This window comes from Tachypleus tridentatus, chromosome 9, assembly GCF_004210375.1.
Source record: "Tachypleus tridentatus isolate NWPU-2018 chromosome 9, ASM421037v1, whole genome shotgun sequence".
Classification (NCBI taxonomy): domain Eukaryota; kingdom Metazoa; phylum Arthropoda; class Merostomata; order Xiphosura; family Limulidae; genus Tachypleus; species Tachypleus tridentatus.
In genome coordinates this window covers 42,337,902-42,365,624 of record NC_134833.1, presented here as the reverse complement: position 1 = coordinate 42,365,624, position 27,723 = coordinate 42,337,902, and the positions used below count along the sequence as shown (strand labels likewise).

The 27,723-nt window shown below is 32.1% G+C and overlaps 1 protein-coding gene across 5 annotated transcripts in view; it reads right to left on the bottom strand.

Annotated features, from left to right (window-relative positions):
• Positions 1 to 27,723, bottom strand: part of LOC143225137 (protein kinase C, brain isozyme-like) — a 143,299-nt gene that overhangs the window by 94,905 nt on the left and 20,671 nt on the right. For all 5 annotated transcript variants that reach the window (XM_076454000.1, XM_076453999.1, XM_076453998.1 and 2 more), the window contains exons 2-3: positions 15,613 to 15,644; positions 290 to 372 (exon numbers count right to left, since the gene is read on the bottom strand). In XM_076454000.1, the coding sequence (XP_076310115.1) occupies positions 290 to 372; positions 15,613 to 15,644 (115 nt within the window). The remainder of the gene's footprint in view (positions 1 to 289; positions 373 to 15,612; positions 15,645 to 27,723) is intronic.

The following is a 27,723-nucleotide window of genomic DNA, read 5'->3' as shown; positions in this document are numbered from 1 at the left end:
GCAAATATTAAAACAAATATATAACAGTAAATCCATTTTTCTTTAAAATAATTAACAAAATTGATTTCATACGTCTGTTTAGTTTAACTTTACAGAGAGTTTTCCTTTCTTTCTTTCTTTTACTCCTTGTTTATTGGGCTTAAATCCAACACATACATCACTGTAAAGAAACGTCTACAAAAAAAGAATAACAATAACTACAGATCACACTTAAGACACTGTCCTGTTTCTAACATCTGATATTTGATTGTAGTATACGGATAAACAGTATTAAAAATCTTCTACTTACGTCCGAGTCCACGCCTTTATCTGCGCCCGGACACTTAAAGGTGACAAACTCATGACATCGCTTGTGGACAACGAGGCTACAAACTGTCATAGACACAAAAAGAACCGGTTATTAAACACAATATTGTTTAACCTACTAGCGTTTTATGAAACGAAATGCTGTTATACAGGAATTAATGAAAATTGATTACATCAAGCTATACTAACCACATTAAACATTACTACAGATATTCATAGAAAAAAACATAAACGCAAGTGAACTTCACAAAATACTGGCTATTCCTCCCATCGTTCCACACTAGTTCATCCACACTACTCAGAATAATAAACTATATAAAGACAATGAGACAAATGATATAAATAATCAGGCAGATGTAACATTTAGGAGAGGTTCAACTACTGATAGCATGAACACATCTCTAAAGGTAAATAAGAAGTTAAAGTTTAGAAGAATCACTGTGGAAACGTATTATAAAGATTTATAAACCCCACACATACGTGTTTTAGAACATCTATTAACACGCACAGTTAAATGTGTCCTTCCACAAGTCTTAAAAATCCCCTTCAGCAGATAACGTGGCGCTCCTCACAGGAAATTCGGTATAGATAAATACAGAGGCACGACTTAAAGATATATTAGTAGTGTCAAAGTGTCTGCAAAATGTTGGAACGTGAAAAACGAGAGATAATAGATTCTAAAAACGTGAAAGTTAATACATGAACGCTTCTGATCATTCACAGCAGCTTAAGCTCTCGGCTGTAAAACACTCATGAACTTTCAGTTGTTAAATTTATTAAAACTTCTAGAAATTCATGATAGCGTTATTATATTCAGTGGAGACGTATTTAGGTTGTTGTCATTCCTGGGCTTATTCAACAATGTATGCCCTTCGCTCTATAGACAAATCATAATTTCAATGATGCCTTCAGAATATTTTCCTAAACTACAACTTCCCAGCGTACTGTTTTAAAAAGTATTCATAGATACCACTGCTACAGTGAAAGTCAATGGTTATTTATCCAAGTTAATTCTTGTTAGCTCTGGGACAAGAGAGGAGTGCCCTCTGTTCCCTGTTCTTTTTGTCCTGGTAAATGATACTATACCCTCTTCTGTTAATTAAAGATAGTACATTAAGGGTATCCCATCTAGGAAACTCAATACTTGAATAAAGGATCATCCCACACGCAGACGATTTCATTTTAATATTAAGCATGGCCCAGGCTATTAAACATAGTCTGGAAATAATAGGTGAATACAATAACTCTACACGCGCAAAAGTTAAATGGAACAATTCTTAAACCTTCTGGTTAAACAATAAGAACAAAACAAATAATCTGTTTGGTCTAAATTGGATCCAAGAACCTGTTCAAATCTTAGGAATCAATTACAGTAACAAAATACAATAAAATACAACTGGAATAATCTAACTCATAGAGTGAGACACTAGATAAACAGCAGAAAAGAAATATTCCTCCCCTGGCAAGAACTCAGGCCATTAAACATAAAATTTTAACTAACTTAACATATGTAGGAAAAATATACCTTCCACCAACAGCTAAAATAAAAGAAATAAATAAAAATTGTACAAATATGTATAGTCAAATAAACCACAGTTAATTAAAAGATAATTAGCTATCCTTGCACTAGAAACAGAAGAATTAGATATGATATAGATTTATTTAAAAATAAATAACACTATAAAGCAATATGGAATAAATACACAAGTACAATGCTATAGTTGGAACACCTAGAAACATATTTTATAACCCACCTGCTAGGACATCACAATAGAGTATGTAACGCTACAGTCAGACAAGCCAACGCAGCAACATCATCAACATACCTTAAGTTTTACTTTAAGAATCTTATCCTAATATTAAGAAACAAGGAAAAGAACTTAAACAAAAAAAAACAAATGAAACACATAATCTAATGCCTGCTCAAAGTATACACAAATTATCATACCATAGACTGAACTAAAATATGAGACAAGGTGATTTCAAAACCCTTTGAAGCCTTGAGGGGTAACATAGTGTGAAAAGTATCACATGGAAATCTCTCCGTTAGAGCTAGGCTGAATGAGTCTAAAATAACAACAGCAAACAGCTGTCCATTTTTCACCTGTATAGAAGCTGCGCATAATGCTATGTATGATTGTGTTACGTCCGTGTCTCTATCGATAACATTTATTTTAATATTCATCATCAAGTACATTATGCATAGTACAATACTTTTCTGTTACCCTGTGCTTGTTACTAATTCTCATGTTTGGTATTTTTATCACTTCTGGACTTACTAGGAGAATAAGTGCAGCTTTGGGTAACCAGATGCAGAGATATATTTCAGTGAAATGTAAGGATGCTACTAACGTCATCAAAAATATCGGGAAAAAACGTTTACCTGCGTCTAAGAGCTGATCACCTTATACTCAGTGAAAAAGAATTATCTAAAGAGTGGAACCAAAAACGTTCCTGTACCTGTTTTATCATATTAAACGACCTTGATCTCAAATTTTAACAGCTCCTAACTACAAGTCCACGCCAACACAAAAGTTCAGCTGTACTCCAAGTGGTTAGATAAAAGAGAAGGATTGTAGCAGGCCACTCACACTACTGGAAACCTCAAGTCTGATGGAGTGCTCTTTTAGTGTGACACACTATTTTGAACTCGATTTCTGTGTGTATTTTTTTGGATATGGCCCAAAAGCAACACAGGTACTATAGCCAATGATAATAACCATGCATTCAATCTATGTGTAAGTGTTAAGTATTTTTTATCTTTACATTTTGTTGTTTCTTTTTCACCATATTAGCAAGAAAGAAATAATATCTAACATGTAAGCCTGATTATGTTGCCTTTATGTCTAAGTGGTGTATCTTCATAGGCTCACCTGGAAAGGTACAAAAGATGTTAAGGTCTCTAGACTTACAAAAACCAAGTGATGCATCCCAGCATGTTGACCCTTAGAGGCTTTACTAGCTCTAGGATCTGCGAGGCCCAATATCAGAAGTTTTGACACTGCCTTTCTACTCTATGTGAGGGTACCATATTTTCGTCGTCTCCCGCGAGGGAGCATTTATGAAGAGACCCTTCAGAGCAGTTTAGTCGAGACAGGAGGTAGATAACTTTTAGCCTCTCTCCAGCTCATCTAAACATTAAGCATGAAATTTCTAATTGTCTCAAAACAATTTGTTGATAATTATATTGAAAGCTAGTTCGACCTGGTAATATAAAATGTAGCACATCTTTTCCCATAAAAACGATAGTATTGGGCTCCATTATTAGTTGGTATATATTCTGTAAACGCCAGAATCTCGATAAAATCGTAAAAGCTGCTTCATCCTCTTTTTGAGCTTATAATCAAATATGGCAATGTAAACAGGGCTTATACTTGTGTGAAGTTCGTGTGTATTGTAAAATTCCATAAGGTCGATGTTTAGAAGTGATAACAACTGTATTAAATTTAATTGGAGCAAACAATTTACAAATATGTTAATAGATTCCAATTTTAGTTTGTTTTAGATTATGCAACTGTATAATATGTATACTAGAATCAAAATTAGTCCATTGTTCAGTTTGAGATTTTTGTAATGTAGACATAGAATGGAAGCAGACTAATAAGTAGTTTGTCCATCATTTTCTTATATGAACTGTTAATGACTAAGACAATGGTTGCATGATTTGTGTTCTGTTTTGAGATATATCAACAAAATGTCTATGCATATCAAAATACCATAAAAACACATTTCAGAGACCGTATAAGTTTTGTTTTTTTGGTGTCCAGTATGCTAATGTTTTGCTCCAGTAGATAAATAACCCCTAACTAGAAACTATTTAAGAAATGTAATATCTGTATGTGGTTTCAAAGTAGATATATTAAGGCATGCTATCACTTATATTCTCTTACAATTTTATCTTTTCTTTCAAAAGCCTAAAAACATGATGAAATTCAAAGGCCATGATCTAATTTTTAAAGTAAATTCTTCATGTGATTTCAATAGATGGACTCTAAATTGGATCTTATAATATTGGTCAAAACTTGTGGTAGGATACTAAATCATTGAACAATATATGGAATCACCTTTATTACAACATTTCTGATTACAATTAGCAGACTAGTGTGTATAAATAAATACATAACAATTCACTTTAGGGGCATTTAAGCCTGTCAGTGAGCCTTCTGGAGACAATTTTCTTTAAAAGGCCATAGTAGGCTAAACGTTATTAGGAAATAAGAGGTAATAATATTTTGTCATGTCATTTGGCTTAAATATAACAAAAAATTCCTTCAACATTCTAAAATCTCAGAACCTTAATTATTTGTTTATTTATTTCTGCTTAAAGCTACTCCAGTGATATTTGTTCTAGCTGTCTCTGACTTTGAAGTGATAAACTAGTAGAGTGACAAGAAGTCAACACGATCCACTGCCAACTATTAGGTTATTTTTTACCAAAGAATAGAGGACATTACCGTTACAATATAACATCCTCATGAGTGAAAAGGTGAACATCTTGAAAAAACATGTTTTATTCCTCAATCTATATATTGTGACTTGAGAGCTATGCCAGGCCTCACTGCCGTAATAGACATTTAGAAGTGAATAGGCGACAGTCATGCTTCAAAAAATGTGTACAGAGGTTTTGCATAATAACGATCTTGAAATGAAGAGAAATACTTCAATATTCGTTTTTGTCCTTTATGTTGTAATTATGGTATTCATACGTGCCACCTATTTGCTACTTCACATTTCAAAGTAGAAGCCTTTAAAAATTTTCATTTATACTTGTTTTGTACAGTTTTTGTACAACATCTGATCGAAAAGCCCATTAAGTTGATTTGTTATAGCTGTATTTGCTTGTTTGATGCTCTCTCAAGATAGCATTTGCTCTGCCTGTGAGAGATATTGTTGTAACACTGTACATTGTGCAGAAGTATAGATGACAGCAGTGCTATTTACTGACAGAGTAACTAATGTTTCTAGAGGTTTCGACTTTCCCTGTGTTGTATAAGGATGACAAGTTATGGTGGTAATATCACTATGGGTAAATACAACATTTCTACTTAGGTAATAAATGTTACATTTAAACAATACATCATAATATCTTAAGTGATTTGGTTGATAGCAAAACATCTTAAGAAATAAATCCTTTTAAGAGTCCAGTAGAATTAAACTGTACAGTGTCCAGAAATCAAAAACATAAAGTGCGTTTTTGTCCATAATAAAATAAACGATTTTTTTCATTTTTATTATACATCGTGTACAGTCTGTTTACTTTGCTTAAATTCAGTTATTTAGTTAAATTTAATAAATTCGTAAGTTATTTTGCCAATTCTGCTGAAATGAAATTTACCTATTCAATACTCTTTATAGAAATAAGTGTAACTTGAGAATAGTGCATAATTGGTAGAAAGGAAAAATTCTGGGGCACTGACAAGTTTTCTGTTTCTGCTAACGTGTGTATTGCCCTTACTTCAATACCTGAGTTAAACGAATTTAAAGGAATGCGTTTTAGTGAAAGAATGGCATTTCAATAGATAGAAGTACTCAAGTAGAAATGAGAAAAAGAGTTTACTTCAAGAAAGAGTATACTGTATGAAACAGGTATTAGGTGTAGGAGAAGTTCTCTCGTAAATATAGAACATTTGCTGACGGTGGAAAAGTATCTGTCATTGGTGTCTCTACAACAACAGACCTTGTATGATCAGCCAATGCACAATGTACTCTGAATGACAAATTAGATATTGCCCCGCAGATCAATCCTAAAACAAGAAAAAGATTTATGACTGAAAGTTATAAAGTAGAATAGTGCCTGACAATACTGAGACCGTTCGTGGTGCGTTCTACAGGCCTTCACCAGCCAGATAATACAACCTTAGTTCTGGCAAAGACCATCCCTGAAAAAAGAATAGACTACCAAAGAAGGAACTTTGTCAGTCAGGGCTGTTTCTCTGACTCTTCAAACAGCAGGCACCAAGAGAAAATAAAAACATTGAATTAGAAATTATTCTACCAAGCCAACCATAGATAACATAGACGAACTTTCAAGAACAACTCATTAATGACCAACTACTTGTTTAATTGTTAGAGTTCCTGGTTATATCTAATTTCAGTAGCATTTCAGAAATAAATTGGCTGAGAATCTGCAATAAAGAGGCTTTTGCTAACACCACCGATCCTTGTAACTGAAGTCAACAAGATCTCATCCCAATATTCACTCTGTGTAGTAAAATAAGACCTGGATCATTTTTAAAAACCCTAAAGCAACAACTGCTGTTGTTACTCCTTTGATTTATCATTTTATTCAGGTACCGCCACCACATTGACCTTGAGGCATTCCAAGGATTGTGATGCAACCACACCGGTTTCCAGTAAATGAGGAGAGTTAACTCAGTTCTTCCATGGCTTACATGACACAACTTTTGCCCGTCATGCTTCCATCTGGAAGCTGTATGAGAGAGAAGTAGTTCATTCACTACTGCAGCAAAGGCAGCAATTCTATTAGTCTCAACCGATGATGCAACAGGTTCAGAAAGACCAACAGCAAGTGCATGGTTCCAATAAATTAATTAAGTCCTAGTTGGGTCTTACAGCCAATTTGCGAGAACACAACAGGCAGCTTGCTGCAAACAGTTTGGTAGTCAACTTAGCTCTCTAAGGGATGAATGAGACTTGATACATACCTGTGAAGGTACAAGAACAGGAAATTCAGTTCCTAGTTGACATAGGAGTGACCAGAACCATGATAGGTTTTCTTATATATTAAGCCCTTCAAGTAAAATCGCAATTTGGCCACTTGGTAGCAACTTCATTCTAATATATGGAGATAGTACAGTTCTAACTGAAGAGGTAGATATGTGTTTGCATCTAGGAAAGTCACTTTCAGAATGAAACTGTCATTTTCGACATGGGAATCCTTGGAATGAACGGACTTTAGAAATTGTCCATAACACTGCACAACAAACATTTTGCTTCTTGAACACTGTTGGATGTTCCTTAAAGATTTTTGGCTGCTGATCACGAAAATCACATCCAAATTTGCCCATCACGTACAGTTTCATCGAAATCTTCAGTTTCACCAGGACATTGCTACAATGGAAAAACGATATCAGGGCAATTGGAATCCGTCAATGCATGCTGACTACTGTTAGGCACCGCAACGTGATGCACCGGACATTGAATACAAACAAAAATCAGGAGCAAAACACTTTTAATTATGTTGAACTTAATAGCGTATGAGAAACATAAACGCAATTAAATACGTTATTGCAGGTAAACAGTTAACTGTCTATTTTTCAGAGTTCCTACGTGATGAAACAAAATTAAAACTATATTTGTGCATACCTACCAGGTACCTGTCACAATCAGCAAAAAATTTGTGCAGTGTAATTTATGCTCGTGTAACTGAAATACTAATGTTCTTCAGGCACGTTATTTGATGTTGACCCCATTTAGTCTAGTAACAATGAATTGCACGAATATATGATGTAGAAAATAACAGTACCTCCTTATACAAAAGTGATTTTTCATAATTTATGATAGATGGTCTAGTTAGACCATGTAATGTAGTTTTTGAAGTAATGCACTTAATGAATTAGTTCATATCCAGAAAGCATACAGTATTGACTCGAAGAGTTGTATGTCCAAGAAAGAATGAAAACTTCGTGTCGTTTTATAAGTACTGGCACTTGCTACCAAACTTTATACTGGAATCATGAGAAGCACAGTTAACAAAGTGTATGTAGCTAAGAACATTGTGATGCTAATATTGAATTTCTTATTCCACAGCAAAATTTGTTAATTGAGAAATGTGCAGACAAATTAGACGTAATGCATTTAAAGCAATACAATGACTTATTGGTTAAATATGTCAATGACTTGTGGGAGCAGATAGCTTATTATTAGTTTGAGATCAATGACTTGAACCAACATAAATACATATCATGTGTATCTAATAAATTGACTGTTGCACCAACTTTCCTGGAGCATTAGGGATTAGGGATATAGCCATTACTAAAATGAATCTTCTGCTGAAAAACAGAATCACACAAACTTTGGGGTGTATGCTGTCTGCAGTAGTAACTGTCAGGAAGAACGGTATTTAGATGGGTAAATGAGTTAATATACATTAATGTTTTCCCTTTACCAGAACAAACTGATGTAGGGACATGTTATAAGGTAACCTTACACCCAACATTTTAAATCTAGCATCTAGATACTTACAATTCTACCAAGATGACAAGAATAGGTCAAGTAATGCTTTTAAAGAGGTGGCTTGCATGAGTTTAACTTAACTCTAGTTAGCCTGATAATACACCCATCACTTTTAAGAGGCTAGTGGAATTTACACTGAAGGAGATGCAATGGAAAAGATATTTAATCTATATAAGCAGTAGTTTGGAGCTTGATTATAAGCTCAAGTCTGTAGTTCAGACTGTAACAATGGCATTCCAGAAAAAAAGATACTTGTATTCTAAAGATGGCTGCTATGAGTATTAAAACTTTAATTAAGATAAAGTACAGAACAATGTTTCAATTTTCTTAGGTCATCTTCAGGTTAACAAAGAGATTTTGCAACTGATCATTGCTGAGTACATGTCTCAGCAACGAGAGTGTAAACGGGTACGACATTGTAGGGGCGTTGCACTTAGATGTTAGATTAATAATTAGCATAGGTATAAAGGTGCTCCTTTATATTGCTTCAATTTCGGTTTAAGTTCTCGTATAATTAGGGCTTCGTTTATTTTGCGTTTGTTTATATTTGTTTTCTTACTTAGTATCCGGGTATTTTCTATGGCCATGTTGTGTTTATTTGATTTGCAGTATTCAAAGACGTGCAAAGTTGTTTTTCTTTGTTTTTTGAATCTGTTTTCCGTTTTTCTGATTTTTCTTCTATATAGAAGTGTCATTTGTTACACTGTATTTTAAAGATAATGTTTGCGTTATGTTTATCAATATAGTTTTTACATAGTATGAACTCTATTTTGTACCTTGTTTTTGAATAAATTTAGTGTTTACTGGAATGTTGTGTTTTGTTATATATTTTTACTAAATGTTGGTTATTTTTTGCTGATATTGTTTATGTATGGTATGGAGCAATGTAAGGTTTTGTTGTTTGTTTTCTTGGAATTTATCATTGTTTTTTGTTGACTATGTTGCTGATCTAGGTATGTGGGCATAATTTTTCAACAGTTTTTGGAAGAAATTTGATGTTGATGAAATGTTTTATTTTGTTGATTTTATCATTAATTTTATCAGGTAAGCATAGTTTTGTGACTTTGTTTACTTGGTTTCTTAATACGTTGAGTTTATGTTTTGTTTCATGTGCTGAGTCCCAGGGAATGTACAATCCAGTGTGGGTAATTTTTCTGTAGATTTCTGTTTGGAATAATGTATCAATTCTTGCAATCTTGAGGTTAAGAAATACTATTTGGTTGATTTTTGTTATCAACCTGTTCCTTCACTCCTGACAAACCCTTTTTCTTCCTCTTGATTGATGTTCTTGATGAAATGTGTTCGTTATAGATGTCCTTTTCACCTTATTTCATTCTTCCTTTATTGTCCCTTTCTATGTTCATTTTTTTCTACATAAAACTTCAGCTATTCAGGATGGTAATTTAGCTCTTACACCAATAAACCAAGTTTTCTAAATGTTGGTTATTTTTTCGCTAATATCAGGCACATATGGTATGTAGCAGTGTGAGTTTTTATAGTTTGTTGTTTCTTGGAATTTATTATTGTTTATTTGTCCTTTGACTGTGCTCTTGATCTAGGCATACACGCACCCATATTTTGTTGAATTTTTGTTTCACATGCTGAGTCCTAGGGAATTTATAGACTAGTATGGGTAATTTTTCTGCAGATTTCTGTTTTGAATTGTGTATCCGTTCTTGTAATATTGAGGTTGAGAAATGCTATTTGGTTAGTTTTCTCTTGTTCACAGTTGAACTTAATGTTAGGGTGTATGGAGTTAACGTGGTTGAGAAACTAAATGTGTGTTCTGTAGAAGTGAATCCAACAATTATATCATCAACATGTATGTAGCAGTATAGTGGTGGATGAAAGGTTGAATTGATCGCTTGAGATTCAATCTGTGTCATGAAAATGTTGGCTAGAACTGGTGGCGCAGGATTGCTCTTAAGCCATTAATTTGTAGGTAGTTTTGATTATTAAAGATAAAATTAGTTTTTATGGTAATGAATTCTATAAGGGTTGCTAATTTGTTGTTGGGGACGTGTATTAATGGGTTGGGGTCTTGGATATGTAGTGTTAAAGTTATCTTGCAGGCTTCAGTGGCTGGGGCTTCTGTGAAAAGGGAGATTATATCAAAGTTAGCCATTAAGACTATGTAGCTTTATTTGATCAAGAATAGATTTAAAGTTAAACGAGTTTTTGGAAAAGGAGCTGACTGATGTTACATATTTAGAAGATGTCCATGCTTTGTGTTTACCGAGAAGTTGAATGATTCATTGATCGACATTATGGGTAGTAGTTGACAATCGGGTTTGTGAGGCTTGGAGTTGTGGTGTGAATAAGTCGGTCTTGATAAAGGTTTTCTGAGATAGTTTTTCATTTATAGTACAGTAGAACCCCTCTAAAGGAGCCACCTTCGGGACTGAAACAAACTGGCCTGATTAGAGGGGTTCCACTGTACATAATTAGGGATTATGTAAACAAAAAAGGGACTGTGATTGAATGACCGCTTTCAAGGGGTGACCGAATCTGAGGGGTGGCCGCTTGGAGGAGTTCCACTGTAGTATTTTGTTTAATTGGTTTTCATGTGTTTTTGTTGGATTTAAGTGTATTAATTTAAATTTGTTTCTATCTGATAAAATGTTCATTTTTGAATGTATTCATTTGTGTACATTATAACTACAGCGTTGCCTTTATCTGCTTTTAGAATTTTGAAGTTGTTGTCTCGATTTAGGTTATTTATAGAATTGATGCCTTTCTGTGTTAGGTTGTTTTTAACTTCCTTTTCTCTGAAATTGTGTTGATGGTTTTATGTGATAATTCTTTGATAAAGTTATTTAAACTCCATTATGTCTGAACTTGACTACATTACGCCATTTTTAACTTACATACTAGTGCGATCATAACGAAACTAAAAAACTTAAATATAAAAATTGTCAATCAAAAAAATGACATTTCTTCCATCCAATAGTGCTGAAAGGAAAACTAATCCCTAATTTTGTAAAGATAAAAGTTTGTGTGTTTGTTTGTTTTTTGGAATTTCGCACAAAGCTACTCGAGGGCTATCTGTGCTAGCCCTCCCTAATTTAGCAATGTAAGACTAGAGGGAAGGCAGCTAGTCATCACCACCCACCGCCAACTCTTGAGCTACTCTTTTACCAACGAATAGTGGGATTGACCTTCACATTATTACGCCCCCACGGCTGGGAGGGCGAGCATGTTTGGCGCTACGCGGATACAAACCCGCGACCCTCAGATTACGAGTCGCACGCCTTAACGCGCTTGGCCATGCCGGGCCTAAAGATAAAAGTATCCCAAAATTGTAATCAGTGTACAAATATTATCTTTAACTTACTGAAAAAAACTGCTAAAAGGTATGTTAAACTCAAAATACAAAGAACTCAATGACTTGAGGAATCAAAAAATTAATAAGACCATCAACTGGTCTGCTGCATTAAACACAACATTTATGGACTTATATAACGCAACATGAATCAAATCAACAGTAAGAAAGACAAGAAAAAGGAGACCCACCACAAAACAATAACTAAATCAACTGAGGTGCCAACAAAAAAAATAAATTCCAACACGATGAACCATCACCCAACCTCATAATGAACAGATTCGACCTACAATTAAGCACTGAAAAGATGCATCTGCTTAAGAAAGGGCTCAACTTCGTAGTAACACCAAGAAATATTCCATTCATCGAAATGAAAGCCTATCTGGAAAACCTAGCTAAAAGACCAGTGATTCATTCTACACAAAATTAAAATACCAACAAAACAACGGAAAACAGTCACAAGAAAGAAGACAACTTTGATAACAACTCCACCAACAACCAACAACTTATCTTTCCTTATAGAACTGAAAACGTCTGAAAACAGCCCGGATGCAGCTGGAGTAATATATTTTTCATATTTTTAAATTAGGAGTTACAGCTTTGTCTGTATGTTTTAGGTGATCCTCACATACACTGAACTGAACAGGAATCTCAAATTTAAATCAATAAGTTGGCAGAATAAAAGTCGAAGACAAATGTCCATAAAGAAAGTACGTACACTGTTTTGTGTCCTTGATATAAATAAAAAAATATTGTAATCGTGCCTGTTCTATTTATTTCTTTATTTGAACTCAGTCAATTTAAAAGAGTTTGTAATTTATCCTGCTAATACTTCCATTATAAAGTGTAATTATTACCAACTACTCTGTACAAAAATCAATTTGTCCTGAAAATATCACACACGTGTTTACACAACTTGTTATCCGTTCTTTATAAATTTTTCTTACAGAATAAATTGACCGAAAACTTGAAAAATCGATCAGCTCTTATATTACTTGAAATATATTGTTCACTGACGCACCGTTTATATGTTATAAATCAGCCTGAGAAATATTAAAAATCGCGTGTGGTAATATATATATTATGTTACACTTTCATTTTGTTTTCTGTTTTCGGTAAATATATATGTACATGTCTTGTAAATATATGTTTTCGAAAAATATATTAAAACATTTCAATATTCTGATGCACATAACTGTTATTGTGCAATACTTGCTTTCAGGACTATAGCTTTGTTCTTTTTCAGTCACGTCCAGTGGCACAGCGCTATGTTTGCAGTCTTACAATCCTTGAAACCGTGTATACTTGCGTGAGTCTTAAACCAGGGTCCACCATTACAATCACTAGATTTATCCATCATTAACATTCTTTAAAGCGGTTTGTTTGTCTGTCCTTTTAACATTTCTACTGGATTATTGTAATGTATACAACACTGAAAATGTCTCAGTGACAAAATATATGAAATCAAAGAAATCACGTAATATCTGGGATGTAGGTTTCTATTATTTCTTATGATTAAAGTAAATAATTATTAAAATGTGATTTGCACGAAATAATATTTTAGTAAACGAGCCTAATAATGACATGAACTTAAGAAATCCGTTATCTTTACTTGGGAAAGAATTAGTATCGACAATATATATAACACTTTCAGAGCAAAAGATGTAACAACACATCACAAAAACCTTTCCAATGATAGCATTTGCGTTATTTTTCATTGATTTAATAAGAAATCCTCATAATAAGAATGTATACTAGCATTTGAGCTTCGCTTATAAATTATTTTACAATCGCAAAAGGAGTGTTTAAATACCTTTATCACTTTAGTGAAACATACAAAAAAGTCACAGGGTGCCAGTAACTCAAGGAAACTAAACAATAACAACAATAAGTTGTAAAGAGGCTGATGTTAAAACATTCAGAATACACTTCTAATAGAAAAATAGGTTTTTCTTTTAACCTCATAATGGAGAAATAGTAATACTTCACTCTAAGCTGAAACACTAAACTAAAACTTCGAAACTTTGTATTAGAAACACTAACACCTGCTAAAACGTATTGTATCTATAAACAGTATTCTAATACCTGATAATACGTATTATAGGCTTCACTACTTAATAAATCTTGCTGTTGTGTATTATAAGATTAAATGCTACATTAATACTTATTATATTATAAGAGGAACTGTTATGCTAACACATTGACTGTATTTGTTATAAGCCTAACCATCATATTGATATTTGAAAAATTATAAGATGTACCATTATACTAAATCATTGATTGTATGTATCGTAAGCTGAATCATTTCAATAGTAGTTGTTAAATTATAATATGAACTACTACATTAATATCGCTAGGTTATTAAATGAACGTATTGATTATATGAATTTGTAGCTCAACTAAACTAGTACTTGCTGGATGAACAGTTACACTAAATATATTGATTTAATCACTACACTAAATAAAATTAGAATATTTTAAATTGAGTTAATTTTTCATTGAAGACTGAATTTCCGACTTAAATATTTATGCTTCTAGAGTAATTAACAAATAAAATTGGCATAAGTTATTATATGACATATATTTTCACGTAAGAAGAAAACAAGAAATAGCATTAAATTTACCAGACAAAAAACTGCACTTTAATTTAAGGCCTAAATTAAGGGTTTATTTTATTTTCATTTAATGATACTAACTGAAGTCACCTTAAAATAAAAAATGCCTAAAAGACAAGATTAAATAATTCTCACTTTTTTCATGTCTTTTTGTTATTAAGTTTCCAATGAATTCATTAAATGCTAATCACATTCTTGGCTTTGTGGAAGGTAATAACCGATTCTTTTACCTAATTAATTATTCGTCTTTAAATTCGAAGCTAAAAATCTATAAAAAAAACGGAAGTAAGCCGTATTTCAGGATGTTTTATATCTTTCTATTCGTCCTAAAGTCCTAAAATAAAATAGTCTCTTTAAACCGACGGACAGTTTCTGGTTCCCATACAAAAAATGACGGTAATAGACTAACCAAACTGAGCGATGGATACATACTTACACATATTAGTAAGATTTATTTTTAGATATATTACAGTGTTTTCAAAAATAAATCATTATATTTTTCTTTAAAAACAGATTAATTTTAAAAACTACTTGTGATACAAAAGCTAAGTTCAGGTATGATGAGGGATGTTTCAAGAAGAGTTCAATATGCCTTTCGTCACTTCAAATCGCTACGTTAATATTACTATTAAACTCGGCTCCTGCAAGCGCCATCTGTTCCGGACAGTATTCATTGATTCTTGCAATATCCTGCACAAAGAGACGATTTTTGATAAAATTATCAAGCTCGCTATGTTGAGAAATCGATATAATTTTACGAGAAAAACGATGTCCTTTTTTTTTGAAACACTCTATGTCAAGCTCAAAATTTTTGAATGAGACTCGTATCACCTAAAGTGTATCTGATGTAACTGCGTTCTCCTAGAAAAACCTGTTTATAAGATATAATCATTTTCAATGTAGCGTTTTTTTCTTTATAAATATCATGTAGTCATGGTATTTGTTTTATTATATATTTATTGAACTTAAATTTAAATTTCTGCAATAGACTTATTTGTATCACGTACGTTTAATTTTGGGATTGAAGCATAATTTCACAAGAATCAATGAACAGTTTTGGAACGATTTTAGATAATGTTAACGGTTAGAGTTTAAGTCCAAACATCACGCTTTCGAAACAGACCTTATTAAAACTGAATAACTTAATAAGTACATAAGTATTTTCAAACTTACTTTGACATTGGTTTCCTTGTTTACCAAATCCCCTGAAAATGCAAAAACAAATTCAAATTTTAAAATTATATCATAATACTGAAAACGACACTAAATGTTCACAGAATGTTATTACATTCATAAATGAAAAATGTTTCTTCTAGAAAAGTGTGTTGTTAAAATTAATTATTATTATGCTTTCTTGAAAATTTTAATTGAGACATATTTGGACAATTAAAAATTACTTTTTTGTTGTTGAGTTCAAAACTGCAACTTTTGTATAATAAACGCCTCAAGCACCTCAGTGAAAAGTCTACTGCCTTACGACACTAACAATAGGTTTTGATTTCTATTTTGGGCAAAACTTTGATAACCCATTGTGCAGCTTTGTGCTTAGCTCCAGTCAAAGTGATATATATATATATATATATATATACAATCACAGAATAAATTCGTACCTTGTGCAAGTTTTCTGCTTCACTTCACTAAATATTATCTCATGAAATGAAAGTGAGTTGTAAATATTATGAGATTTAACAACTGGGATAACAGCATGTTTTATTGTACTTATTATTCTAACGAACATGACCATTAAGATATATTAATTGCACTACAACGATTATAAAATATCTAAATGCTACCATAACGTGCTTCCTGTAATGTAAAGTATATACTCTTTCTGTAAATTAAGCTAGAACATTGAGAAAGGAACGGTGAAACAGTCTGTTGTACAGCACAGAAGAAAGAGGAGTGACAAGTTCGTTAGGCATAAAGTACGATTTGATATGATTTTTTTTGTGTAGTCAATGATTTAAGTTGACAATTGAAACTTACAACACCTTATGAACTTATTGATTTTATGGGTTGTTTTCGTAATAAATCAGAAAGTAAAATGTTTTAACTACTTAGCTCAGAGTCTGTGTTTGTAAATATCAGTTCAATCAATAAAATATTCAGGTTTACAGAGGTAAATCAATAATTTTTTATTTTACCTATAGTTTTGACTTATTGTTACGATCATGCTATTTTTTGTTCTTTGCTGGACATAAAAAGGTAAAGTGTATCTTTCGTATGCCCAGTAACTTTCTTGTACTCATTTCTATGTGAATTGATTCACACTGACGTAAACATACCGAGCTGTTGTTATTACTAGTCATCAATAACACATTGGTTTAGAAGTAAAAATATTACTCTATTCCCTCGCCTCTCCAGGTTAATTTGTTCTCTCTCACATCTCCCGGTCTTCTCTTATTCTCTTGATTGAACTCCTATCTCTTGTAATCCTTTCTCATCAACACCTTTCTTATTGATCTTACCCTTGTTTCCCGTATATCGGATTGTAACGTTTCTTAACCATACACTTTATTGTAATTTCCATCCCAGAGACAACTACTCATTCTAATCATTTTCTAGAGACTTAGATTACTGCAATCCTCCAATTCTTTAGATACTGACTTAAAATCGGCCAGTCTCTCGCCTCTTTCAACTTCAACTGAGTTTCAGTCTTTAGTTCCACCCCTAATCTTGTGGTTCCTATTATGAATAACTATCGTAGTTCATGCTGATTACTATTATCCTTAAGTTGGTATTTTTTATTGTTACAGATTTATCATCATACATTTATTTTAATACCTATGTTTGTTTCAGTTTGACGCATGTGACATACATTTTTGGATGTACATTGCACAAATATCGCCTATTCTCTAAACCTATTAAAGATTATCGAAAGTAAGAATAAAAATATTTGTTTAAAAACAAAATCTAGTGTATTCTTAAACATTGTTCAACATTCGAGACTTTCGCTTTAAACTATATAAACCAAACGCGCCAAGAGACAGAATATTGTATTTCAGCTGCAGTCAGTATACAAAAAGCCTAGGAAGCTATAACTATGATTGACGCCTATCAATTGGAAAACTACAGAATTTGACAAGGAACGTTTATCAATTTCGAACGTTATAAACCATTAAACTTCACCGAATTAACTTCTGACGTTAGTATTTCTACGAAGACATTAGATATCTTCCTTTGTGAAAAGTAAGCTCTTAAATCACATGAGACCAAACAAGAATAGAGCTAGCTAGCATTCCCATCAAGTGGAGTGTGCTTGTATATCAACATTAAAGTAATTTGCGCCTCTTGGACCTGGACTGTCCATAAGATATTCAGTTCCAGACCAGATATAAGACTCAGTATTGTGCATAAGTTTGTAAAACTCTTGTATATAAACCATAATTTGTAATAGCTATTAATAAAAACCGTTTTTATAAATTGCATTGTTGTTTGTATATTAAAATACATTTATGTTAACAAAGAAAATTGTGTATATCAATCTTGTTAGCAAATATTATAAATGTGGTACATATCACAATTTAATTAACTTTTAAATTAAAATTTTCGGCTATTTGAAATCGTAATACGTAAAGTACGTAATATAATAAATCGAGACTCGTCCGATATAATTATAATACGTAACGTGATATATTATTTGTTTCTTATCACTATGTAACAGATGATAATCTACTCTAATTATAAATTAATCCTTTACCAGGTAACTGTTGTCTTTTTTCATACCTGTTATATTATTATCTAATACTAGCTATTAGTAAAGATTACGATTTCAAATCATTAGGTTTTTTTTGTTAATACAGATATATTCCAAACCTATAGCTTAGCTTTCTAGCATATATATATATATATATATATATATATATATAAATGTAAGTAGTGGATATATACTCTTTTACAGATGTTTTGTGATGGATCCTATATGTCGTTGATTGATATATTGACATGCGCATTTCATGCAAACTTACATTAGGCAATATATGTATGCACAAAGTACAACATTTTAGGTCTTGTAGAATTAACAAAAAACACACTATTTAACCACATAAAACAAATGCTCGAGATTTTTACAAGAATAAAATCAAAACTAGCTTTATCAAGAGATTTTACTAACATTATTTGCGGCGAAGTTGCAATATCTATGCATCAAATTATAAATAGTATTAAGTCACTTATGAGAAAGCATGCAAGAAAATACAAATGTACATACATAACTTTTTCATATATATATATTTAAAACTTTCTGGACTTTGACAAATTAACTGTAGCACCCTAAAAGGGAAAAATGGAGAAAGGGATTTTTTAAAAATGTTCATAAATAGAACAAAATGAGAATTAAAAACAGAGAAACCCCATTTTGAACCATAAAAAAATTAATTGCAAAACTGCGAGTCTTGCATATATTCTTTGTACAGTTAGTGACTGGCGTAACCTTTCAATCTCAATATTGTAAACATGATGTTAAAGAATGACAGAATACTACAGAGACTAAAGACTGAGAACTATATTCAAAGTGTATTCGTAAAATATATATATATTACCGAAAGTCACATCGTTTAATAAATACCAAAGATTAGTCCCCCACTGGTACTACTACAGATTTGCAACGCTAAAGTCAGGGGTTTGATTCCCCTTAGTAGACTCAGCAGATAAGCTATAAGAAAACACACACACTTCAAAGACTATACTAATCTACATTTTTTTCTATAATAATTTAAATCATGATACCAACTGTAATATATTTATCAGAAATCTCTTCTTAATTGTAACGTCACGAAAATCGCTTCGTGAAATACACACACTACTGGTGACATATAAAAATTTCTTGCAACAAACCAAATTTTAATATATAACTTTATGACTACCGTTGTTTTGATTTATTAGCAAGTAAGCTAAATTAATTATCACGAACTCTTCGAGATTTAAGGTTATTGATATAAGTTTACGGAAGTATAATACATTAAACCTGAGAGTGGTTTGAGACTATCGCGTTTGAAGAAAGTGAATTAAAACATACCAACAATAAAACGTTCAGACCTACAGCCATTACTTCCAAAATAACTATTTTTTTCAATTATTGTAGTTTAATTGGTCATTATAATCATGGTTGATGTGAGATGAATAGTCGAAAACATTTCAATATGTCTATAGCTTACTTATTACCTTTAAAGTATTATTTCAGTAAAGATCATAACATTCCTAAACTCATTTATTTATTCATTTTTCCGACTAAGAAGATAGTTTGTTTGAAGTTAAGCACAAAGCTACATAATGGGCTATCTGTGCTTTGCCCACCACTGGTATCGAAACCAGAATTCTAGCGTTATAAGTTCGCAGACATATCGCTGTGCTACGTAAATGGCACACCCTTTATTAGTTTGACATTGAATCCTTAAATGAGACATTTTGAATATTGCACAGTACTATAACTGAAAGGGTCCGCGATAAGGATTCACTCACCAACCAGAACTGAAACAATCTGCTAAAGTTAGATACAATATCGTTCGTGTTTTTAAATAACAAACTACTTTTTTCGGTCTTTAAAAAAAATGAATACCAGAGCGTAAATAAGAAATAATGTGTTTCAATAAAGAGCATGAAAAAGAAACCAGTTAAAAAATTGAACAACGAACCATTTCATTAGTTGTTATTCGTTTTTTAATAAACAAAAACTTGTTGTTTTTTTTTAGTTTTCAGCTTTTGAATAAAGAAAAATAAAAAGGGAACAAATTTGATTTTCGTTGTTCATTTCTTTATATAACGTAAAGTAAAACAAACTGGTTCGTTATTTATGTTCCCTTATTTGAAAACTTAAAAGAAACTAGATCATTTTTTTATTGAACAAAGTGATGAAAAGCAAACTCATTCGTTGTTTCTGTTACCGGATTCAAATTGTTATGTTGTTTTTTGTTTTTTTAAAACTTGGTTCCCAGTTACATTCTTTGTACGAAAGTGAAACCAATGAAAAGAAACAACCTTATTTTTCGTTATCGAGAAAACGAAAAACAAGCTTGTTCTGTGTTCATATTCCCCTTTTTCAAACCCGGAAAATGATAATACGAAAAGGGCGTTTTGCGGTTCCCATAAAATGAACAAAGATAAGAAAAACTAGTTCATTATTCATTCAATAGCCAAAAAAAAAGAACAATAAACTTGAATCTAACTTCAGCGTCCCATCTGACACAATGTCATTCTTCCCACACATTTCTAGAGGAAGAGGTATTTCAAAAGAGTGGTATAAAAGTTCCATAAAACTACATTTTAAAAACCGAACACAAATTTATTTATATATATATTTTTATTCTTTTGGCACTGGGTGCCTCTCTAATAGGATTTTTGTTAACGGTGTCATTTTTTTATTGACTGTTAATTTAAAAAACATATTTTCTCAGTGTAAATCAACAGTAGTAATCAGAAATATATATATACCCTTGACATTACTCTATAGTTCCGTATCGATATCAAAACTGGTGACATTGACTGTCATTACTTCAGGGCTCCCACAACCACATTTATCCAGAAAATAACTGAAATTTTAAAGATTTAAAACTATCGATTAAAAAGCCTTTAACAAAAGACAATCGATTTATGATTATAACTAAATTACCGATTATCCTTTTCACTAGGTACAAAGCATTATAGTTGTTATATTTGGTAATATGAATTTGCATATAACCACAAACAATAATACATTAATACAAGGTGAATGAATGACAACTTGTCTTTATTTGAAAGCTTCCTTTATATTTCCTTGTTATTGCTTTAATTTCTTTCATTATCTGCACACTGTAGTAGAAGAAACTGAAAACGCAATCTTCTCATCAATGAAAGTTAATTTCATTAAATTATTCAAAAAAGTATCTGATTACATTATGTTGATTCGTCTTAAAATAAAGCTTTGTTGTGGTAATCTAATATTTTTTGAGTTTTGAGTCATGGAGTTTTTTTGTTTTGTCTAATATTTCTGGAGTTTTGATTCGTGGAGTTTCTTGTTTCATTTATATTACATTTTAATGGACGTTTTAGGTATTATTTTATTTTCTTGTTTAGTATCTTCTAATGCACAGGACTTTTTAGTTGGATTATAGGAAATGTATTGCTACTAACTCGACATAGTTTAAACAACAGCTATTGTCATCATGAATTTGTCAATGTTAGACAGTACTAGAAGCTTTCCGTTACTCAAAAGACGAGTTAGAAAAAGTGAAGTAATATCTGACATGTTATACCAGATTACATTGTTCAAAGAACTTTACTTGTGCAACAGTAATTCGAGCCAACAGTCAGTGTTTCCCTCAATAAGGTGTACTGGATTGTTTATTTATTATTGCCTTAATTAACATTATTAGTTACATAGTCAGATATATTGAAATTTATTACTTTTTTTATAATCATACTTTTATTATAGACATTATTTTGCATTGTTAACCTAATACAAAACTACCTTAATCCGTGAAACTACTACCAAACCTAGCGAGATGTTATTGAAATTAGAGCCGAAAACAAATTTAACAACGATTGAACCTTCTCTAATTTTTGTAAACAGGAAAGTAAGAAAATTGTTTTTAATTAGCTCTATTGGTTGCCAGGTTGATTTTTAGTTACTATATATATATGTAACTTGCTCTAATCGGAAGTTAATTTTCATTCCTTTACGAAGATTATTATATGTAAAACAAAATATTTGTGCAACATCATGCATGCTTAATGTTTGTTATAGTATTTTAAAATCATTTATAAGTCTCAGTCACCTTACTACATAAAAATAGTGCTACAAAGACAAGAAAATTGGAAAACTGACAATTCGTAATCAAATAGTAAAAACAACCAAATAAGGATATACGAAAAATAGTTAAGCCAAAAATTAAAGCTCTAGGAACCAGAGGAAAATTTACATGTCTAATAAAAAAATCCTAACTTAATAGCACTCTAATTCATTCGGTATTATCAGAAGAATAATGTATATTCTAGCATTAAATAAAAATAGGTTCGAAACATATGAAATAAATATGATGGTGGTTCTTCTTTTATCTAATTAAATTCGGCATTTGATTTAAGTTATGAATCATTTCAAAATCAATAGTTTATTTAATTTTGTGTCATGAAATTGCCCATATGATTGTGTTAGATTAATCAACTCTTTTGATTTTCATTCTAATATCATTCAGTAAAACAATCTCTACAGACTGGAAAAAAGTTACACTAGTTATACATAAGAAACAAATATGTATAAAAGGAGTTATAAATGAATCACACAATAGTGAAAATTACAAATACTAACCAATTTGAGGCTGGTATAATCATGTGTATATAGGCAGAATATAATTATGTCATTCAGTTGCTGTCAAAACTCTTAATTAATTAACTTATACGACAAACCTTAAAAAAATAGTTTTTTCAGGTTTTAGATAAGAGTTTGCAACCTATCCACTGTTCTTCACCTTTATATATCTCGGTTTTCGCTAACAACCATTTTTTTCAGCTATCATTAAGCTAACTAAGTCAACTGAATGTGAATATATAGAAAAGAAATTACCGTAAACTAAACTGTTCATAGGTGGATGACAGAAATCACTGACAAAGTCTTCTCATTGTTAAATCACAATTATGGAACCAGAAAATTTGAAATAAAAGAATTTTGAGAAAACAAGTATAAAAAATAAGTACGTAGTGAGTTTGAAAATAAAAATAAAATCCATGAAAACAGATAAAATTTGTCATTAATTTCATGTTTTATTTTGAAGTAAACAAATCGAAAGAGAAACATGCTCAAACAGAATACTTATTGTGAGTATTTTCTTATAACAAAACCACATTGAGCTTGAACGCCTGCTGTACCAGGGAGACTTGTGTTGTGATGACGTAAAGGTAGTAAAATACGGAAACCAGTATGAGCAAATGTTTATGTAAATGCTTTCGAAAATATATATATGTATAAGATATATTTTCTCCTGTCAGAATACGGAATAAAATTAAACAGCAGCAAAGGAATTATAAATATTTGTATAGAAAATTAATTGTACTGAAAAAATACAGGAAAAAAATCATAAAATATACTTAATTAAAAATTATTACTATTAAAGGTCATCCGTTCTTTACAGAATGGTAAGAAAAATTAATGTTAAGTGATACTGGGTATTACAAAGAAAAGGTTCGTTATAAACTATAGTATCAATATCATGACTTACTAGAAGAAAGATTAAACCAACATAAAAAAGGAAAGAAAAATTTATACCACAGAAAGATAACCTGGCTTTTATAGAAATATTTGAATAAAAACTAGAAAATAACATTTGAAAGGTGAAAACGTTGTATATATACTGTCAAGGTAAAATTTTAAACATTAATGCTAGGGACAAACAAATATGAAACTACATTGCAATTTTCTGTTGCTAGGGCTAGGCGTAAGATTGACTCGATGTATTGATCTTGTGTTGTAGGTCGATATTCACATTTCTGTTGGGGGCTTCTCCTAACTCTTACAGGTTTCTTGGACTGAAAGGCGGCAGCCTGAAAGAAATAGGACAGCAATACCTCGAAATATTAATCTGTTTTATTCTTTCTAAAATAAGAATTAGTACTTGATTATTCCGTAGTTTTCATCATAGTAGAAAATAGTTGTAAAAATATTTAGTGTAAAGTTTGTTTGTACGCTTAAGTATAAAGATTGTCACTTAAAGAGTATTTAAGGTTAGTTAGCATTCCAATCAGTTTAACTTTCTCATTTTTAAGTCTTTTACTTTTTCACACGCATTGAAAAATACTCTAAACTAAAATGGATAATAAACTTTAGTTTTAAATAGCTGAGATCCGTAGTTTCATGTTATATTATTTACATTAAGGAAGAAAGAAAAATGTAATTATTCTAAGAATACTTGTTTATTTTTTCGCTTTCACATAGAACAAATATGTTTAAAACCGCATAGGCGACGAAAATAACAAAATTGAATAATACTTTGAACAACAGCCAACTTTGTTTTTTCTAATATTTTTATTTCGAGCTTGCGAAGATAAACTTGACAATTGTTAAGCCTATTATTTACTTTTGATTTAGAGCAAGGCCTCGTTGTGCTGTTTGTTGTGTCCTACGCAGGGTCAGTAGGTATACCGCTGTCTCACTGTGGAATATTCCGAGATTGGAAAGAAAAATTCTACTCAAAGAATGAAACATAAAATACAAATAAAGACTGAATTCTGAAATCAAAAACAGAAGAAATTAGTTGAACACAAAAGGCTACCTATCGTATTCTTGAAATATGTGTGTGTGTATTTTCTTATAGCAAAGCCACATCGGGCTACTTGCTGAGTCCACCGAAGGAAATCAGACGGCTGATTTTAGTGTTGTAAATCCGTACACTTACCGTTGCACTAGCGGGGGACAAGCGTTTGTATAAACTTTATTGTTTAATTTAGGACGAGTCACCAACTTAAACAGTAATATCACGTAACAGCAGTACGTGAAACACAAACACATATACACTGCTGGCCAAAATCTTAAGGCCAATGAACATAAAGATAAAATATGCATTTTGCGTTGTTGGACTCAACCACATATTTGAGTAGAGCTTCGAAAGATGAAAATACAAAATCTTCTTAGCATTTAATAGGGTAAATGTGAACACTATGAAATTTGCTTAAATACTAGCCAATCAAAAGTTTAAGACCACACTGAAACGAAGCATCTGGGATGAAACGAAATTTAGTCATTTGTTTCAAGAATTACCGTTGTCAATGTAACACAGGAGATGTCAAGTAGGAGATATTGACAACGCTAAAACGTTGACAGAGTTTGAACGTGGCAGAATTGTCAAGCTGCAAAAGCAAGGATTCTCAATAAAACTGCTGTTGCAAATTTCTTAAAACACCCTGAGGAATACAGAACGAGAATTTCAAGTGGTCGGCCCAAGAAAATTTCGCCGGCGTCAAGCAGAAGGATTCTACGTGTTATCGGGCGAGACACCAGCCGATCGTCGAACCAGATTAAGGCCCTTACGGACGCAGCATGTACGAGATAAAGGTTTTAAAAACCGTAAACGTCTTCAAAGCCACGCCTCCTTCCACACCATGAATCAGCTCGGTTAAACTTTACTGAGAAGCACCAAACATGGAACGTAGAAAAGTGTAAGAAGGTTTTGTTCTCTGATGATAAAAAATTTAACCTGTATGGTCCAGATGGCTTCCAACGTTACTGACACAATAAGGATATCCCACCGGAGACATTTTCTACACGACACAGTAGAGGAGGTTCCATCATGATCTGGGATGCTTTCTCCTTCCATGGAACAATGGAGCTTCAGATTATGCAGGAGCGTCAAACAGCAGCTGGCTATATTGGCATGTTGGAGAGAGTATCCTTATTGACTGAAGGCCCTTGCTTGTGTGGAAATGACTAGATCTTTCAGCAAGACAACGCTGCAATGCACAATGCCTGCAGTACAAAGGACTTTTTCATGGCGAATAACGTGATTCTTTTGGACCATCCAGCGTGTTCGTTCGAACTGAACCTCATTGAAAATGTTTGGGTGTGGATGGCAAGGGAAGTCTATAGAAATGGACGTCAATTCCAAACAGTGCAAGATCTTCGTCAAGCCATCTTCACCACTTGAAATAACATTCCAGCCAGCCTTCTGCAAACGCTTATATTAACCATGTCAAAGCAAATGTTTGAAGTTATTCGAAATGACCGCCGTGCAACTTACTTGTTGGGTATTTCCTACTCTGTTTAGGACTTCTTTTTGTATGATCTTAAACTTTTGACCAGCTAATATTTAGGCTAATTTCATAGTGTTTACATTTTCCCTATTAAATGTTAAAAAATATTTTTATTTTTCTTATTTTCATCTTTCGAAGCTCTATTCAAACAAGTGGTTGAGTCTACCAACGCAAAATGCATTTTTTTCTTTATGCTCATTGGCCTTAAGATTTTGGCCAGCAGTGTATGTACATAACCACTGATGGTCATCATAATGATATTATTTTGATGCATAAAGTATTAATTTTTTCATTACATTTTTTACACATTTTTTGCTTTAAGCTTTGTCTGAAAAGGCTTTATTGGTCAGAATGGTGCAACTTGATAAAATATTAAATCTCTGTGTAAATACTTTGATGATCAAGTATGCTCAAAGATTTACATCAATACTCATTGATACTACAAGTAAGTTTTGGAAGCAACATTTGTACTTTTTTGAAACTTGTATACATGTATATATATATGTATCGATATTATTATGACTTTTATGACTTTAAATAAAAGCAAAAACGTCCACTTAGCTCCTGCCAAATGCACTGTTTATCATGTTTGAAATTTTCCATTATTTTGTTGTTGTTGTGGCCCTTTTGTTTGTTTGTCTGCTTTTGAATTTCGCACAAAGCTACTCGAGGGCTATCTGTGCTAGCCGTCCCTAATTTAGCAGTGTAAGACTAGAGGGAAGGCAGCTAGTCATCACCACCCACCGCCAACTCTTAGGCTACTCTTTCACCAACAAAAAGTGGGATTGACCGTTACATTATAACGCCCCCACGGCTGAAAGGGCGAACATGATCGTTTTGAACGCTTTCTTTCCACAGTAATGAATACTTTTTAGCTTGCTTTGATTGGGACATAATCTGAAACCCAAACATTCATTTGCTTCGCCAAAATCGAAGATTTATATTATTTGTTAATTCTGGTACGAAAAGTGTTCCCACAGTTTTTAACTCTTTTTTTTTTACTGTCATATTTGTAAATAAATAATTCTCATGATAATGGTCTTCTTTTTCTTAACTTTTTCGCATGATAATGGTCTTCTTTACTTTTTAACACAAATTTTAAAGCTCGCATTTGGTTAAAACATACCTTTCAATGCTCTAACCAAAATTATGTATTGTGTACCACATACATAATAATGACAGTGAAAACATTCACATAGGAAAAAAATGTGCACGTCTTCTCAGTCTGAAAATGAGCCCAAACTTTTGGATTATTTAAATATTTGTTGCAGAACGTGGAAAAACTATATTCTAAAATGACTAGTTGTAACGACAACTGTAGGAATGGTATAAGTAATAATGCAACGTGGGAAGCAAAAAACTGCAGTTAATGATACTAATTAAAATGGTGCTATGATGATGACACTGATGGAATTGGTACCAAAAATAATGACACTAACAAAAATGCTATAATGTTTACCTACTTACTGGTGACAGTTTAGTGACACCATTATTGTTGAAGTCATATTTGCCTGTGTGAATGTTTACACAAAACAATATACCAAAATCACCGGTTATGTTTGAATAGAACGT